General features: G+C 28.0%; 1 protein-coding gene across 1 annotated transcript in view; it reads right to left on the bottom strand.

The window, feature by feature from the left end:
* Positions 1 to 302: 302 nt before the first annotated feature.
* dre4 (SPT16 homolog, facilitates chromatin remodeling subunit dre4) overlaps positions 303 to 16634 on the bottom strand; it is a 54416-nt gene continuing 38084 nt past the window's right edge. The window contains exons 18-26 of the mRNA XM_067269510.1: positions 14353 to 14479; positions 12922 to 13040; positions 10752 to 10877; positions 8036 to 8224; positions 7693 to 7862; positions 6199 to 6458; positions 3518 to 3586; positions 2619 to 2995; positions 303 to 753 (exon numbers count right to left, since the gene is read on the bottom strand). Coding sequence (XP_067125611.1) covers positions 2622 to 2995; positions 3518 to 3586; positions 6199 to 6458; positions 7693 to 7862; positions 8036 to 8224; positions 10752 to 10877; positions 12922 to 13040; positions 14353 to 14479 — 1434 coding nt within the window. The 3' untranslated portion in view covers positions 303 to 753; positions 2619 to 2621. The remainder of the gene's footprint in view (positions 754 to 2618; positions 2996 to 3517; positions 3587 to 6198; positions 6459 to 7692; positions 7863 to 8035; positions 8225 to 10751; positions 10878 to 12921; positions 13041 to 14352; positions 14480 to 16634) is intronic.

Here is a 16634-nt window from a genome sequence, read left to right as displayed (position 1 = left end):
AAAAGCATATACAGTTGTCACCGACAGTTAAATATGTTACTTGAAACGGTGAATGGTAGATTCGTAAACGAATGCCAATGACGGAGATCGTTTCATATTTTGGATAATTCCCCATTCGAGTATACGAAAATATTTTAATATAAAATTATTTGTTGGAAACGAGAAAAAACAAACAAAAACTAACGTTGGTCCTGAGTAAAATTCAAAATTTATAAACGAAACTTCCGGCTGTACAAAACAATTAGAAACGTTTTTACACAGAAAAATTCTTAATAAAGGTAAATAAAGAATGAAACGGCAAATAAAAGTTCACCTATTTATTTAAACTAAGTGGTTGAGAATGACGATGATAAGAGCAGCAATAAGAAAATCATTGCAGATCGACTGTGTACAACAACACCATAAGACACATCCTTATGGAATCATTAAAGAATGGCGAAGCCATTAAATATCAGTTTTTTGGTGCCGACGCACCCCGGTTAAAAGTTTTGAACTTAATGACTTCACTTCTCGGTTGTAAACTGCCAATGATGATTGTTTCCCAGCGGGACGAGCGATTCTCGTCCATGCAATGCAATATACCGCATGACTGTACAGTGCCAATGAAATAAGTTCTGATTATTAATCCAAGCTTGTTTGAACAGGAATTAAAATTATTCTCGAGACGACGAATCGTACCAACTCGAATAACCCCATCCTGTTGCGTCACGCTTGGAATGTACTACAGCAACGAGCTGAAACTTTTCTTCTTACCTGTTGACAAAAACTAGCTTTAATTAAATGTATTTGGCAATTACTTTTGGATATTCACAATCATATGACAAAGACTGATTTGGGATAAAAATTTCTCGAATTTTATGAATTTTCTGATTTCATTTTACATATTACCATATTTTTGTGCAGATAATCCACAAAAAGTCAACTTGAAACCAGCAATTATTTATTGTGACATGGTCACCATGCTGAGCTACAAGTTAATCATATTTTTAATTTATTTAATTTAAAATATATCTTCTCCACCTTCAAATTAGTAATGTAGAGTGTTGCCCCGTACATCATACTTTTCCTGTTAGCAACTGATTATGCTAGTCATCTAATTTCTTTCAGGGAAAATTTTAAATTGAAATAACATGTCTTCCAGTTTATACTGTAAGTTAGTATATAGTTAATTGGGGTCTCTTGCCCCTACACTTTCCCTATCTGCTCTTGAATTTCATTTATCTAACACTGTTCTCAAGATTAAAGAAAAACAGATGAACAAACCACAGTGGGAATTTATAGGTCTACAATTTTTTCAATTTTGCAGCCCAATTAGGAATGTTAACTGATGATTTTTAGACAACTTGTAATTTATTATAAAATAATACAAACAGTTTTATCTTTGTTCAAAATCAAAAGCATATGCAGCTGTCATATCTAAATATGCTAGTCCTCTGTCTCCTTTGTCATTTCAGCAGTTACTAGATTCCATCTCAAATATTCCATTTTTCTCCTATTTTATAAGCAAAGAAGTGACACCAGGAAAAAATGCAATATCAGATGGTACTTTTTAAACTGAACATCAATAATTGCCATGTTTTTCCAACATTAATTCAGTTATGTAAAGTACACGGTGTGTTCACTTTAATTTATGCAATTTTGATTTTTATCCTTTAGAGAGTTTTTTTTTTATATGTTTTGCTAAACCTAAAAATGATCCCCTTTCATTATCCTTGTGCTTGGGAGAAATGGAAAACTTACATATTGCCTTACATTTAAAAAAGGGCCATGTAAATTACTATGCAATTTACATGACCCTTTTTTAAATGAATTAATCCACTGTGTGTGTGTGTGGTGTGTGTGTGTGTGTGTGTGTGTGTGTGTACAAGCAGAGTTTTTCAGCAATGAGCTTTGTTAAAAATGAGTACCAATCTGTATTGACAGACAATCATGTGGCAATCTGCTTCTGTTATCAACCTCAAAAATCAATCCTAATATTGAGAAACCATTACTGAAAAGCAAGTTCAGAAACCCCATTGAGTGGATTTTAAATTTGGATTCTTTATTTTTTAAATTAGACTTTCAAGTTTTTTGTTCTCCTTTCAATAAAAAATGTTTTTAATATTTTGTCACTTTCAAACTGATGCTAGTGGCTTATTTAATATATTTTTTTTTTTTTTTTTGCATTTTTACATCCACCTAACATATTTTAATTTTTTTTTATATCTTTGTTTACTTTTAATGTTATTTAGTTTATTTACCTTTAACTACTAATTTAAATCCCACCAGACGAGTGGGTGGTTGGACAGTAGCACACCAAAAAATGTGCGCCCATTTATAGACCCGCCTGTAAAAAAGGCTGGTCATCCTTGATTTAGACCGAGTTATGTGCCGTCATGGATTATCGACACAAAAATATATTAGAATTGTATACGTACTACCGTATTTTACAGACTATAAGACGCACTTTTTTCTCCGAAAAATTGCCTCCAAAATTAAGGTGCGTCTTATAGTCCGTAAAATACGGTATATCAAATTTATATATTTGAAAACAAATTTAATTTAAATAAATTAGAAAATTAATTTTTAAATTTGTAACTAGATGATACAGAACACAAATTAAGAATTATTTCACTAACCTTTTATGCTTTTTTCTTTAACTTTTTTCTCTTCAAATCACCACCACTTGAGCCTTCAAAATGTCTTTTATGATTCTTTTGTGGACTTCTTACTGGACTTTTAACTGGACTTTTTCCTGGACTTTTCATTGAACTCTTCATTGAGCTTTTCATTGAACTCTTCATTGAACTTTTCATTGAAGATTTGGGCCTGTTTCTGGGACTGACACCGTGATGTTTTAATTTACGCGGACTTTTGTCTTTACTTCTTGGACTGTTGTGTGATTTTGCATCGTCGTGAGTTTTTTTGTTTCTGGATGATATACTACTGCTGGATTTTTGCATTCCTTTCGATCGTTTTGTATATTCGTCTTCAAATTCTCCGTGTTCCCTGTCAGCTAAAAATACACACGTTCTCTTAATAAAAATTTCTAATAACAATTATATTCAATTTTTCGTGTCATTCATGATTTGAATATAGTAATTCCAAATTTTTAGTATAATATATGATTCTATGTCTATTGAAAATGTCAATATATAAAATATTTTCACATTTAATAACCATTAGACAATGTACTTCACAAATAAAAGATTTATTACCAAATTCTACTTAGAACCTGAAATTAGCTTGTTATTATCTGTATGTAATGAAGTCAAATGTAAGTTTTTTCCTAGACAGTTTAAATGTAACAAAACTTTTTCTGAGAATAAGGGCATGTTTTTCCAAATGTATTAATTTATTAATTAAACCTTTGATTAGTTAAAATGACATCAGAAGACTTAAAGTTGAATTTTTCATTTTTTAAAATACAGAATTAGTTTTAAAATCTGTAAAACTAGATATTTTATTAAAAATTTATGGACAATAACAACATTAATAAACACAACACAATAAAAATATATTTAATTTATTTATTTACCTCTTGCTGCTTCCTCTTCCAGCTCAGACCAATCCTTTCCACTTTCTTCACTACTTCCCATGTCAGCTTCTAAAATTGATATTTTGTTACAAATTTCAGTTTTAAATATTTTATTTTTTTTATTAAATTCTAAGTATTTAAATTTTTGTTTTTAATATTAAAAGTACTGCTTTTTTTAATCATTAATTTTTTAATGTATTTTTGTTTTTTTCAACATTGTGAAAAAATCAAATTAATACAAATATCATTTGTAGTGACTACAAATTATAGTTATGTTAGTGTTTATTACAAATATTATTTCCTGAAAGCACCCTTAAAAATATTTCAAGAATAAAAAGTATCATATAAAATAATTATTTGAAATTCCAAAATGTACAGATAAAATAGTAGATACATTAATATGAAACCAATAAAAATGCTCAGTTGGTAAACAAACATTAAATGATTTAACATCAGATGAATCACGAGCTACACATTAAAATTTAAAGGGGCTTGATGAAAATTTCATAAACTGAAAGCTAATATTTGCCACAATATATTTTATTCTAGAAAAAACTAGAATAGATTTACAAATGAAACATTCAAAGGTCATGAAAAAGTCACATATTTGAATGTTTCACTGGAAATTTTCTGTTTAAATAAGAGTAAACTGTTAATAAAAATTCTGAAAAATTCTTTCTAATGAGATCTTTATTTTCAGTTCAATGTCATCTCTTCAGAAATTTATTTTTCTAAAGAAAAAAAATGTTTGAAAATATTTAATTAACATTCATTATTCATAATTTCTATAAAATAAAAATGCCTTTTAAAAAATTTGATGCTGGAAAGAAGTTATTAGTTTAGCATAATAAAAGTTAAAATCAAGTTTTAGAAATATTCAAATATTCTTAAAAATGTCTATCACTCAATTTATAAAGCAAATTATTTTTAAATTTAACAGAAACACAATGTTTAGAAAATAATACAACTTATTTTGAAAAGACGTACAAGATATAACTATGATATACAAAAATCTAGTTGTTATATATAAAATTTACACATGCACAATATAGAATTTTTAATTGGTTTGTTTGTAACTATTAACAAAATAATTATAGCAAACAATTCTAGAACAAATGTGTTAAATATATTCTTTCAAATGTTCAGAGACTGGTATAAAAGATAACTACTAGATATATTATAAGAGTATCAAATTGTAATTGTAATATATATCAATATGAGATGAGTATTGTGACAAGAACAGACTATCCTCAAGCTACTTTTATCCTAGTTCTTAATATAAAACTTAAGGAGCATAAAAATTCATTTAGGATATTATTGTATAAACTATTGTTATAAAGAATTATCCTTGTTGCTTTTCAATATGTATGCTACATATTGAAAAGCAACTGCGAGTGAGTGAGTATATTTTCTGCATTAACATTAAATCTCTTGTGTATACAGCAACAAATAAAATTAAAATTTTATTCATTATTTTTTCAAGTACCCAGTCTTCTACAGTAGTAATTACTTGTAGAAAAACAATAATGTTATAATAGGCAAAATCTCCACTATTTTATTAAATGTTAATAATACTGCATAAAATGTATATTTAATTAAAGTGGATAAACTCTAAGGAATCTGCACATAGAGGATAAACTTGCATCTTCAAAATTGCATTAGTCCAGATTCAAAAAGTGTCTAGACTATTGCAATTTTGTCAATATCAATGGTACCTCAAAGTAGAGGGCAACCTTTGGAATATATGCAACCACAGTAGATCTGCAGTCAGTGACTTGCAGAAAGCAATACAGTCAAACAATTGAGAGGCATGCAAAAAGTTCTCAGAAAAGGTAGATAAAAAGACAGCAAATTGAATTTAACGCTTTATTTTTTTGACATCTGTTTCCTTTGAAGTAAAACACGTTTCCATGCATATTGCCATCCTTCTAAGCCATAGAAATCAGTGCTTTTTGATTCTAGCCACTGTACTACAAAATGTTTCACTTGATCTATTGACTATCAGCAAAGCCTTTAATGTCAGTTTTTAAATTTGGGAATAAAAAACATCTGATTGGCTAGACCTGTACTATAAAGAGGATGTGTTAAAATGTCCCATCACTAGTACTGGTATCATGCAATACTGCTCTGGTAATCTGGCAGAATGAGTTGATGTGTTATCATGATGAAACAAGACACACTGATGATTTTTTTTAGGTCATTTTTCTTTTAGATCTGCATTTAATTTTCATAACACTTGCAGTTATTGTTCTTTGGTCTTCAAGAAAATCTAGGAGCAACATCCCATCAGAATCCTAGGAAATTATGAGTAATAACATATTTCCAGAAAGTTTTTCAATGTCCCTCATATAGACTGATTCCAGAAACATTTTGAAGTTAGTAGCATGTTACATATGACAAAATGATATCATTTGACAAAATACTGATCCCAATCACTGACAATCATCACGGTCAACATAATAAAAGAAAAATGTAATTTCCATTATTTTTCTTAATAATAAAGAAATTCAAACATTCAACGATCGAACAAGAGAAAAAAATGGATAGTAAAACCATTGCTACATACATTCTTTGTAAAATATTTAAATATCAAAATCAAATATACCATAAATATTAAATCTATTATTTTAGCAACTAGTTTTATAATTAATATCTGTAAGAGACTATAAACAATTACAAACCAGAAGTCTCATCTGATACATCAGAACCACTGTAATCTTCTTCGCTGCTGCTTTCCTCCTCCTCCTCTTCATCACTTGGTTGATACTGATCATCTTCCTCCTCTTCGTCGTCATCATCGCCTTCAGAGCCATCACTATCTGGATCAAGAAATGACCACCCACCATTGTCAAAAAACCCTTCCGGATCATCTGTAATAGTTTTCATTATTTTTGTCCAATTCAAGCTCTGAATTCCTTCAGTGTAACGGATATCACAAGAACTGAAAATAACCAATTTTTATTTATTAAGAAAATTTTACAATTATAAAAGCTTATTCTATAGCAAATTACCTAAAAATCCAACCATTAGCAAAGAAAATTTACTAAGCGTAACTCGGCAATTTAATCACAATATTTTTCTTATATTGAAATTAAATTTTTAGATATGTTAATTACAATTATGTAATTATAATAATTATATATACACATATACATGATCAATTACTTATTCAATCCTCCCATGAAAATTTTACGTAATTTATTGAATTTTACAGTTGTTATTTAAAATGGACAGACACATTGTCAATAAGACATTATAAATTAATTTAAAATATTTAGTAGCCACCTTGTAAATATAACGCAACTTTATTACTTGTTTTATTTATTCTATTTCAAGCCATTATAGTTTCTGTGAAACAAGTACGTAACTATAATACAAATAACAAAAACTGCTTTAATACAGTCAAGATACATAATACATGAAATAAAAGTGCACTGAAAAATAGCATGTGAAATTTTAAAATAACTTAACTACAAAAAAAATGGCACTTTTGACAGAACACAGCTGCATTGAGACTGAATGTAGCAAATTTACTATCCAAAATTACAAGAGATAAAATGACATTCAAATGCTCCTGAATAACATGTTTTTTAAATGCTGTGGTCAAGGCATTAAAAACCTACTTTTCTGGAGAATTAAAGTTCAAGTTCAAGACAGGAAAGACAACAATCTTCATTGAGTGCCTGTCATAATCTCTTACCATCTGATCACTCACAATGAATATGATTAAAAAGACTTTCTTAGTGTCTACACAGAAAAAAAACTCCAAATGCTAATCTATGTTATTTTTATATCTTATGACTCCAATGAAATCACTTTTCATTAAACTTTCTCTGAATATTTCAGATCTACTGTTTTTCAATTCCTGAGAAACTTTTCAGAGACAAAAAATACAAATATTTTCCTCTTCTCTTAAATTTAATAAAGCAAAATTAATTTTACATAGAACAAATAATCACTTATATTTCTGTGATAAGTTATCATTAAAATAGTATCAAGTAAACTGAAGTATTAATTTTTACTAATTATTTCCCTTTTCTAAAAGGAATATTATTGTTTATTTTATCGATATATATATATATTTTTAAAATACAAATTTTAATTTAGCTAAAGATTATTTAAAAAGTTCTAACATCAATACATAGATATAATTCAAACATAAAACATTTACTCACTTTAACCACTCTTTAACGTGATCTAACATATTCATGGGGATTGCATTTACTAGAGCTACTTTCCGATGGTAGTCTTTAAAGACAAATACCATATCAAAATTTTTTAAGTGAAACTGCACACGCTCAAAATGGACAAGTTCAACATCTTCTAATGTTATAACAAATGGAGGCTGAAAAATAAAGTATTCAGTTTCAAAATAATTAATATAGTAAAACTTTAAATAAAAAAAAAAACTACTTTCCCACATTTTAAAATTTTAAATGAAAACATTTTTATAAAAAAACAAACCAAATCATTTAAAAAATGCATTTAAGTAAATATTATAAATATAAGCGTTCTCACCCAATCTGTAAGATTCACGAGACAACATGAGGTAGGTTGTAACAATACAGTACTTCGAAACGGAACACCTGGAAATCCTAAATCTCTAAATGGACTGTCGAATTCGACTTCTTGTTTCGTCATCTGTTCCACTTTCTCACAGAAAGTTTTAAATGCAGATTTGAGTTTTTGTCGAAGTTCCCGTTCGGCCTAAACGAAAATAACGAAAAGTACAAAATTATTATTATTATTTTCTTCAAATTATTATACATATCATATTAATAAAACTATATTGAAAATTCAGAAATAAAAAATACAAATAAAACTTTTCAATATAAGATAAACTGAAAAGTTTGAGAAAAATTAGCACACAACACTTACAATATTTCCAAAAACAATCCTGACAAATCCTAGAAATATTTAAATTTATTATTCCAATCTGTGATAGATGAGCATATTTAATTCTTTTTTAATTGTATATCAAACTTTTGTTTTGCTAAGTTAGACCTCAGAATGGAATAGTATATCATATCAGATGCCAATATAATGACAATGTTAATCTAGAAAACGTCAGGTAATAAATTTATTTTTCATTTTTTTTATATTGTTTTATTTAATGGCATTGTGATCAAATTCACATTTAAGAGGTTTTATGATTTTTGTAATGTAGCATTTAGGAAAATTTGATGTAAGACTAATTTCAAATAAAATTTTTCGAAGCCAGGGATTCTCAAAAATTCAGCCATCAGGTCAATTCTATACGATCTTCAATTGAAAAACCTGAATTTTTGACTTTGTTTTCTAAGTATCATTGAAATAGCTACCATTTTGGATAATTTTCAACTGAAGTTAATCTTGAATAAAATCCTAAATGCAAAGAAATGCAGACAGTATTTCAAGAGATTCTTTGTCTTCACATAGATGCAGCATAGAAAAATGTTTTCCAAGGATTTATTATCTAAAGTACTGCTGATAAATACAAAATATTTCTGCAATGAAACTTTTGACAAAGCAACTTTTAACTGATTTTCATCTTAAGAGTGAATACATTTTAATTGGAAATAACAGTCTAATATGATCTCCATTATCCAAGTGGACAAATAAAAATATTCAGAAAGCTATAGAGTCAATAATGGGTGCTCTTATAGGTTGTAATCTAAATCAATTAGATATATTTGCAACCTAATTACTATGTGACAGCAAAAATAAATACAGGTATGTACATATTGGAATTTGCAAAGTTATAAAAAGAAAGGAAATAAAAAGTTTCCTGTCTAATGAAAGATAAAACTAAAATATGAAACAAGTTGTGAACTTCTTTTAAGAAATTTAAAGGGGAAAAAAGTTGATTATAATTATTATACTTCAACATTAAAAGAAATTAATTACTAAGTTTGTTAAGAGATGTTTGTGTCCAAAATGTTAATTATATGTTCCACGAAGAGATATTAACTAAAAGATATTTAACTGAAAACTTTGCAGGTTTAACTATCAGTTAAACCAGTTAACTATCAGTTAAACTATCAGTTAAACCTGCACCTACTATGTTTTATTTCTGCAGAAATAAAACACAGCAGCAGTAGATCATCAACTTTTGTTAATTTGGCTCCATATAGTTTTCCATCTTCAAAGAATGAAATTTTCATTCCTTTAGATAAACTTTTTATATTTTAGCAAAACTGGAGCCAAAATGTAAATTTCACTGAAGAGAATAAGCAGCTCAAAAAATATTTTTAAAAATCCTATATTTACAATGTGCTTACAAGAGAGATTTTAAAAAGGAGACAGTATCACTCAGTAGCTAAGAAAAACCAATAAATCTAAGAAATAGCAAACTTCATTTTGTATAAAAATTAAAGACATTGATAATATTAAAAAAATAATAATAATTTAATCTTCAGAAATAACTGTAGGTAAATTTTAAGAAAAATGACATTTAGGCATAATTTGATTATTAAAATTCATTTTCTATTAATAATTCTATTATTAACACGTTAAATGTCATCCGACATGCCAGCCATCACCTGACATCCTTATAACCGATGTAGTTTCACTCAAGGTTAAATTATCCTGGCTTCGTAAGATGATGTTTTACATCCTAGTGGTGGCCTCTCGCAGATGTCTATGAAGTTGATTCCTGACTGCCGACCATCAAACCACCTCATGAAGGGGTTTGACGGTCGGTGGTTGAACCACTTCATCTGATAGCGTTTTTTTTTTTTAAATAGTGAATTGGTTAAAACAAGGAAAAAATATAGAAAACTAGTTTAATTATTCTCTTTTATTATGTATAAAATAAATAATATCTATAAAGTTGGTCTGACCACCGGCCAGCTGTCAGACCACGAAGTAGTCTGACAGCTGGTGGTCATAGCTTTTTATTTAAAAAAAAAAACTATTTTATATCTGATAGTGTTTTTTTAATAGTGAATAGTTAAAAAAAGGAAAAAATATCAAAAACTAGTTTAATTATTCTCTTTTGTTACATATAAAGTAATTAATATTAAATATTTCATGGTCTTATAAGTCTCTGGTTTCAGGCCATATGACAGCCAGTCATCGTTCATGTATTTTTTTTATCTTCACTCTATCGACTGTTATATAATGACCCTTCTATTTAAATCATAATAATATATTAAATATCAAATTTTCTCATTGTGGCCTGATAAAATGCAAAATATCATATTACAGGTAGCAGTTAATGCGTTAAAATTTGATAAAATTTGTGGTAGCTTACTTGTTCAGCAGCAAGATCATCACGATCGTGCATATGCTGATGTTTTCCCAAATCGGTTGTAATTTCTCCTACTTCTGTATAAAACTGAACATCATTGTGACGTCTTTTTCCAAACAGAATTGCATTCTGAAAACAAAATAAAAACTCTTTTAAAAATTAAGTTAGTAATTGATATTTACAAAGATTATTTAGAAGCAGCATGAAAACAACCAAACTAGATTAATCTGTAAATTATTTTAAACTTTTTTTCTAAACTACTTTAAAAAGCCAAACATTGTTGACATTTTATGATACATGTATTTAGATTTTATAAATTCAAATTAATAGAAACTGAGAAAAAAAAGTATAATGTTAAAAAATAACACATTAAACAAGAAATTAATATTCAGTAAATAAACCGTAGCGTTATCAATTTCGGTTAAAAATTATATTTTAGGCACTATTTTATGTAATGAGCAAACTACAGCAAGAAATGCTGTAAATACAAAAAGATAGTGACATTACTACATTTGTATAGTAGATAATAGTTACGTATCATCTATTATACAATAAAAACAAAAACAACACAATACAAAATATTCCTTTATATATATTTTTATAAAGGAATATTTATCATGCTTATACTTTTTAAATAATAATATATAAATTTAAATTTGCAGAAATGCAGAAATAATATCATCCAATACTAAGTACAGGTATATTCAACAAAACAATATTCTCAAAGTACATATATATGTGGGCTAATTAAAATATCCAAGGCTGAAGTTTGTATACATAAATTACTAATAGTAATGATGTGACATGAAGGATGTTTAACTGTATCTCCCGACACCATGTGCTAGAGCAGCACAATGTCAGTGAGATGAGCTACAGTGGAGGTATTATTTCCCTCTGTCATGTTGCAAAATGAATGAGGTAAACAAGCAATGTATTTGAATCAATTTGCTGGAAAATTAATAGTCACCAAAATATACAAAATGCTTCAACAAGAATTTGGAAAAACAGTGTTCAGTCAGTCCAAAATAAATGAATGGTATTTACACTTCAATTGATGATGACTGATACGCAGACTGAGCAATAGCATGAATTAATGAGACAATTGATTGCCAGACTGTCTAGAGAACTGTTTTGCAGCATCATCAAAATACAATTTGATGGAAATGCCCTGACAAATGGTCTGCTGGTAACTGGCTTCTGCACTATGACAATACACTGTGCCACACAATCCTGGGTGTCTTGGAATATTTGACTAAATACAGCATCTTCACAGTTCCACATCCAAGATGGATGCGGAAACTAGACTTGGACCCTTGTGATGACTTATTTTCCAGGCTCAAAAATACCTTGAAGAAAATACCAAGACATCACAGAGGTACAATTGAATAACACATGACAGCTGTGGGACATTCTCAGACTTTTCAGACATGCATGGGAAAGTGTAATAATTGCTGAAATCACTACATACAATCTGGAATGTTGTACTATGAAGAGAATAACTCCCAGAGACTGACAATTGCTTTTATTTTCCTAGAAATAAATTGTCTTGGATAATTTTTCTATAAGACCTTGTACATATGTACACACATGCATATTTATATATAACTTAATATATACATTATTCATAAATATCATCTATGTTTATTTTCCAATATATGTTAATATACAAATTCGATTAGCATTTTAACAACAGAATTGAAAGCCATTACAAAATTAAAAAAAAAAAAAAAAACTACTATTTAAAAATAAAAATCTATATAAATTTAAGATGGAAGAATTTCTCCTAAATCAATAGATATTGGAACTAAAAAAAATAAATATACATAATAAATATCTTATAGCCCAATGAGTATATAATGTTATTTCATTAAAAAAATTAATTTAATATTTTTAAGAGTTCAGAATTCTTTTATGACAAACTTCCAATAAATCCCTTTAACAGTATTGTATATTATTATTATTTACTGACATTTTTAACTTTTGTGCTGTAATTATATTCTGTAAAATTTGCTAAATGTCTTCGTGCATTATTTTACTTTACATGCATGGTTGGTGCATAATAATCAAAATGTAGAGTATAGAAAAGTAGCTCATATAAATTATTTTATAAAGATAGTAATAGAGATCTTGCATGCTTATTAAATTTTAAGTTAAATTTGTTATTTTTTTTTACCTTGAGAGTAAAATGAAGGAGTATGATCATTTCACCATCACATGGTTGAAAGAAAGCATGCTTTATGTTGTTATATAAAATATCTACTTTATCTCCTCTCAATGAAGTAAAGCGAAATCCTAAAAGAATAAATAATTAGGTTCATAAAAATTTGTTATTAATAAAAGCAGATTATTATGGGATAAATATAATAAATTTAATAAAAATTTATTTCTAGGGATTTCAATAAGAGTTAAAATTAACTGAAGATGGCTGCTTAAAGCAGTTGAAAACGTTTTTACGTAATTAAAAATAGTGCTAAAACGTAAAAAAAGGTTGTTGTTTTATCGGATAAAGTGCAGTATTTATGCAAGCTTTTTTTTTTTTTATTAAACACAAAATTTAAATGCAGTATTTGTAATTATTAGCAATAATGTGACTAAATATCAAATTTATTAAAATAATTTTTTTATAAACAACATTTTGTGCTAATAAGTTCAATATATGCTTCTGATCTATTATTATCTATTAATTAGTAATAAATAACTATGAGCCTGCTGGCCTTATTGTTATAATTACAGATTCATTACAGCCCTTTTAATATAATACCATGTCAAAATGTATATATGTAACCTGGCTAAAGAGGGCTGTTGAATAAGCCGAAATACATTCCAGGACATCATTTTTTAATGAATGAAAATTGGAAAAGTGTATGAAGAATCTGTAATCATAACAATAAGGCCTGTGGGCTCTCAATTATTTATTTCTAATGCTAATAAGATATTAAATAATTTATTATTTTATTTAAAAGATATAATTTTTGTACAATAAAATTTGGGAAAAATATATATTATTAAACTTAGAAAACAAAACTAAATGTTTAAGGGTGATACTGAAATCATTTTATCAATCAGAAACGAAGACAATTAAAAAGAATTAAATTGTCTATTTAAATTAATAAAGTGTGTTTCACACAAGTGAGTTATTAATATCTGTAACTAATATTTTAGTTAATTACAGATATTAATAAGAACATCTTAATTACATTTACTTCATAAATATAAAATCAATTTTTCCCCCCCTTACTGTTACTGAGTATTAACATAATTAAACTAAGAAATTCTTATGAAGTAAATGAGATTATTTAAATTCAAAATCTGATATAATTAGTATAACCTTTAAAACATTTAAAGTTTAACTGAAAATAAAACAATATACTTAAAAAATTGAAATTTGGATACATGTTATTCTGCAAAGACTATCTCATATGCACAAACATAATAAAAATTGGCAAAAATATGACAGTACCAAAATTTAAAACAACAACAACAATTATAAAATTATCTGTTTATTGTAATGATTTTCATGCAAATTATTTAAAAATTTCTTTTGCTATCTATTTAAACTATAATAATTTATAAGTTATCAATCAATTTATAAAAGATATATTACCATTCATATGAGCTTCTAAAGTTCCAGAAATTCTCTTAGAGTATATATTTGGTCGAATGTAAAGATCTTTCAACTTAGGATTGGCTTTATTTGTACTTAACATTAAGGTATCTTGTTTCACAATTCCCTAAATTAAAGAAATTCTGTTTAAGTATTTTAAACAATTCATAGAAAATAAGTAACAATTAAAAAAAATATGAATATGATAAAACAATATTTATTTAAATAGCATGTATATATTATAAAATCTGTAATACAATATATTTTTGATTGCAAAAATAAATTAAAAATCTTTCAAGCTTGCAGCAGGAATATTGTATTGTGTCATAAAGTCTGATGCATGGACTACTATAGTAGGTAGGCAATTTGCATGCATTTTTTTTCTGCGATTAGCTGCTAAAATTTGTTCTTGACCACTTAAAGCAATTGTTCTACATTGTATGCAATTACTTTTTAAAAGGAGCAATAATGTGATAGCAATGAAAAATAAAAACAAAACTCAAATATTGTTATATCTAGAATTTTTTAAAAAACCATAAAATTATTTTTAGCAAAAAATAATCATTTCACAACTTTTCAGCACAAAATAAACTTTTGTTCCTATAAATGACAGTTTTGATTGAACACAGATAACTGGTGGGAAATCTCCTGTATAGAATACTTCCCTGCCAACATCACAAGTTTTAAAGAAAGACATAATGAAGTCTCATTTTTCCCTGCAATATTATTGACCAACTAGATGTACTTTTTCTACAAACAAATAAAAAACATTCTTCTAAGCACCAAATGCTAAACTACATCTCAATTATTATAAGTATAGCCATATAATTAGAGATGAAAAAAATTAAAAAGTTATGCATTTAGGTAGGTGGACTAAGTATGTAGCAAAAACTACAAATAATTTTAAAAAACAAAAAGAAAATTCTTTAACCTATCCTGTGTTGTTTCTGAGTATAGTCGTGCTGACCTCATTTGATCTAACCCATTGACCCCAAATATACTCGTTTCTGCATCAGAACGTTTTTGATACTAGATGTCGCTATGCATCATAATTTTTATATTAAAACAAACTTTTACAATATAATTTTTTTTGTTTTTATATTTATTTGTTTGTGAAAAATAAAAAAATAATTTTGGACAATAAAATAGCCACAATTACGTTTTTAAAAACATGTAATTTTCGTTAGGCTTAACATAGACAAAATTCAATATGGCATCACAGACAAAGAAGAATTTCAACATTGGATAAGTTAAGATAGCTACTGATGGTCCCAAGTTTTTATTTGAACTTTTACAAAAATAACAAATATTCAAAAACACGTAGACTACAATAGTAGTTCACACCACTGCAAAATCAACAATAAAGTGATTTTTAAAATTAACTAGAAATTTTACCATTGTGAGATAAGCAGGGGGTCAGGAGTTAATCTCTTCCTGACCACTTAATCTGCACTTAATCTGGTAAAGCCCAACCTCGGTGTCGTTTCGGATGGCTAGGAGGGCAAAACGTGAGTGGGGAGGTCGTAAGTAAGTCGACATGTGTCCTTTGATTGACAGGAGACATAACAACATTAACATTTATTCTAAATCTAAAGGTAGGATATACAGGTTGAATACATGCAGTTAAATACAGGTACAAATACTCCTATCAGGAGGAGAGCCAAATAGTTCTACGTTGCTCGCGAAACACGTGCTTGTTCTATTTCTAATGATTTGCTGGCGGAGAGAACTTACAAGTTTCTAACCCCCCTAAATACCTCTCTTAGGTGTAGCGGAGAGTCGATTTGACAAAGTTCAATGTATGGATGGGTTGTTGTCGAAGATGTTCTTCCAACGGGTGTCTTCTCCTCTTCTTGGGTCCAGTCTGACATATGGAGGCCCGGGAGACGGGATGAACACGATGTCCCGATATAACTTCCCATTGAATCGCTCTCCTAAAGTTCCAGTGACTCTCACTTTTTATCTCCTTAACGTGGGAAAGGAGGTTACATGACCATCAAAAGTTGACACAACAGTGCTGAGTTGGCACTTACGTGTCAATTTTCCCATCAGATTCTTATCAAAACAGTGATGATGGATCTAATTTCTTACCCGGCACGTTCTTCCGCCAGATTTGTTACAATTGCCGACAAATTGAAAGTTCCGTCAAATGTGTGAATTTGCGGCTTTCACACAATAATTTAAAAATATTTACTATGATAATAATGAGGTAGTTTATATAATTATAGTTTTCAGAATAGTTATCAAAAGTAAATAAGTAAAATAATTCAACAACAATAATA

This window comes from Centruroides vittatus, unplaced genomic scaffold (genome assembly GCF_030686945.1).
Source record: "Centruroides vittatus isolate TY-2023 unplaced genomic scaffold, ASM3068694v2 contig_351, whole genome shotgun sequence".
NCBI classification, from domain to species: domain Eukaryota; kingdom Metazoa; phylum Arthropoda; class Arachnida; order Scorpiones; family Buthidae; genus Centruroides; species Centruroides vittatus.
This window is presented reverse-complemented; position numbering and strand designations above follow the sequence as displayed.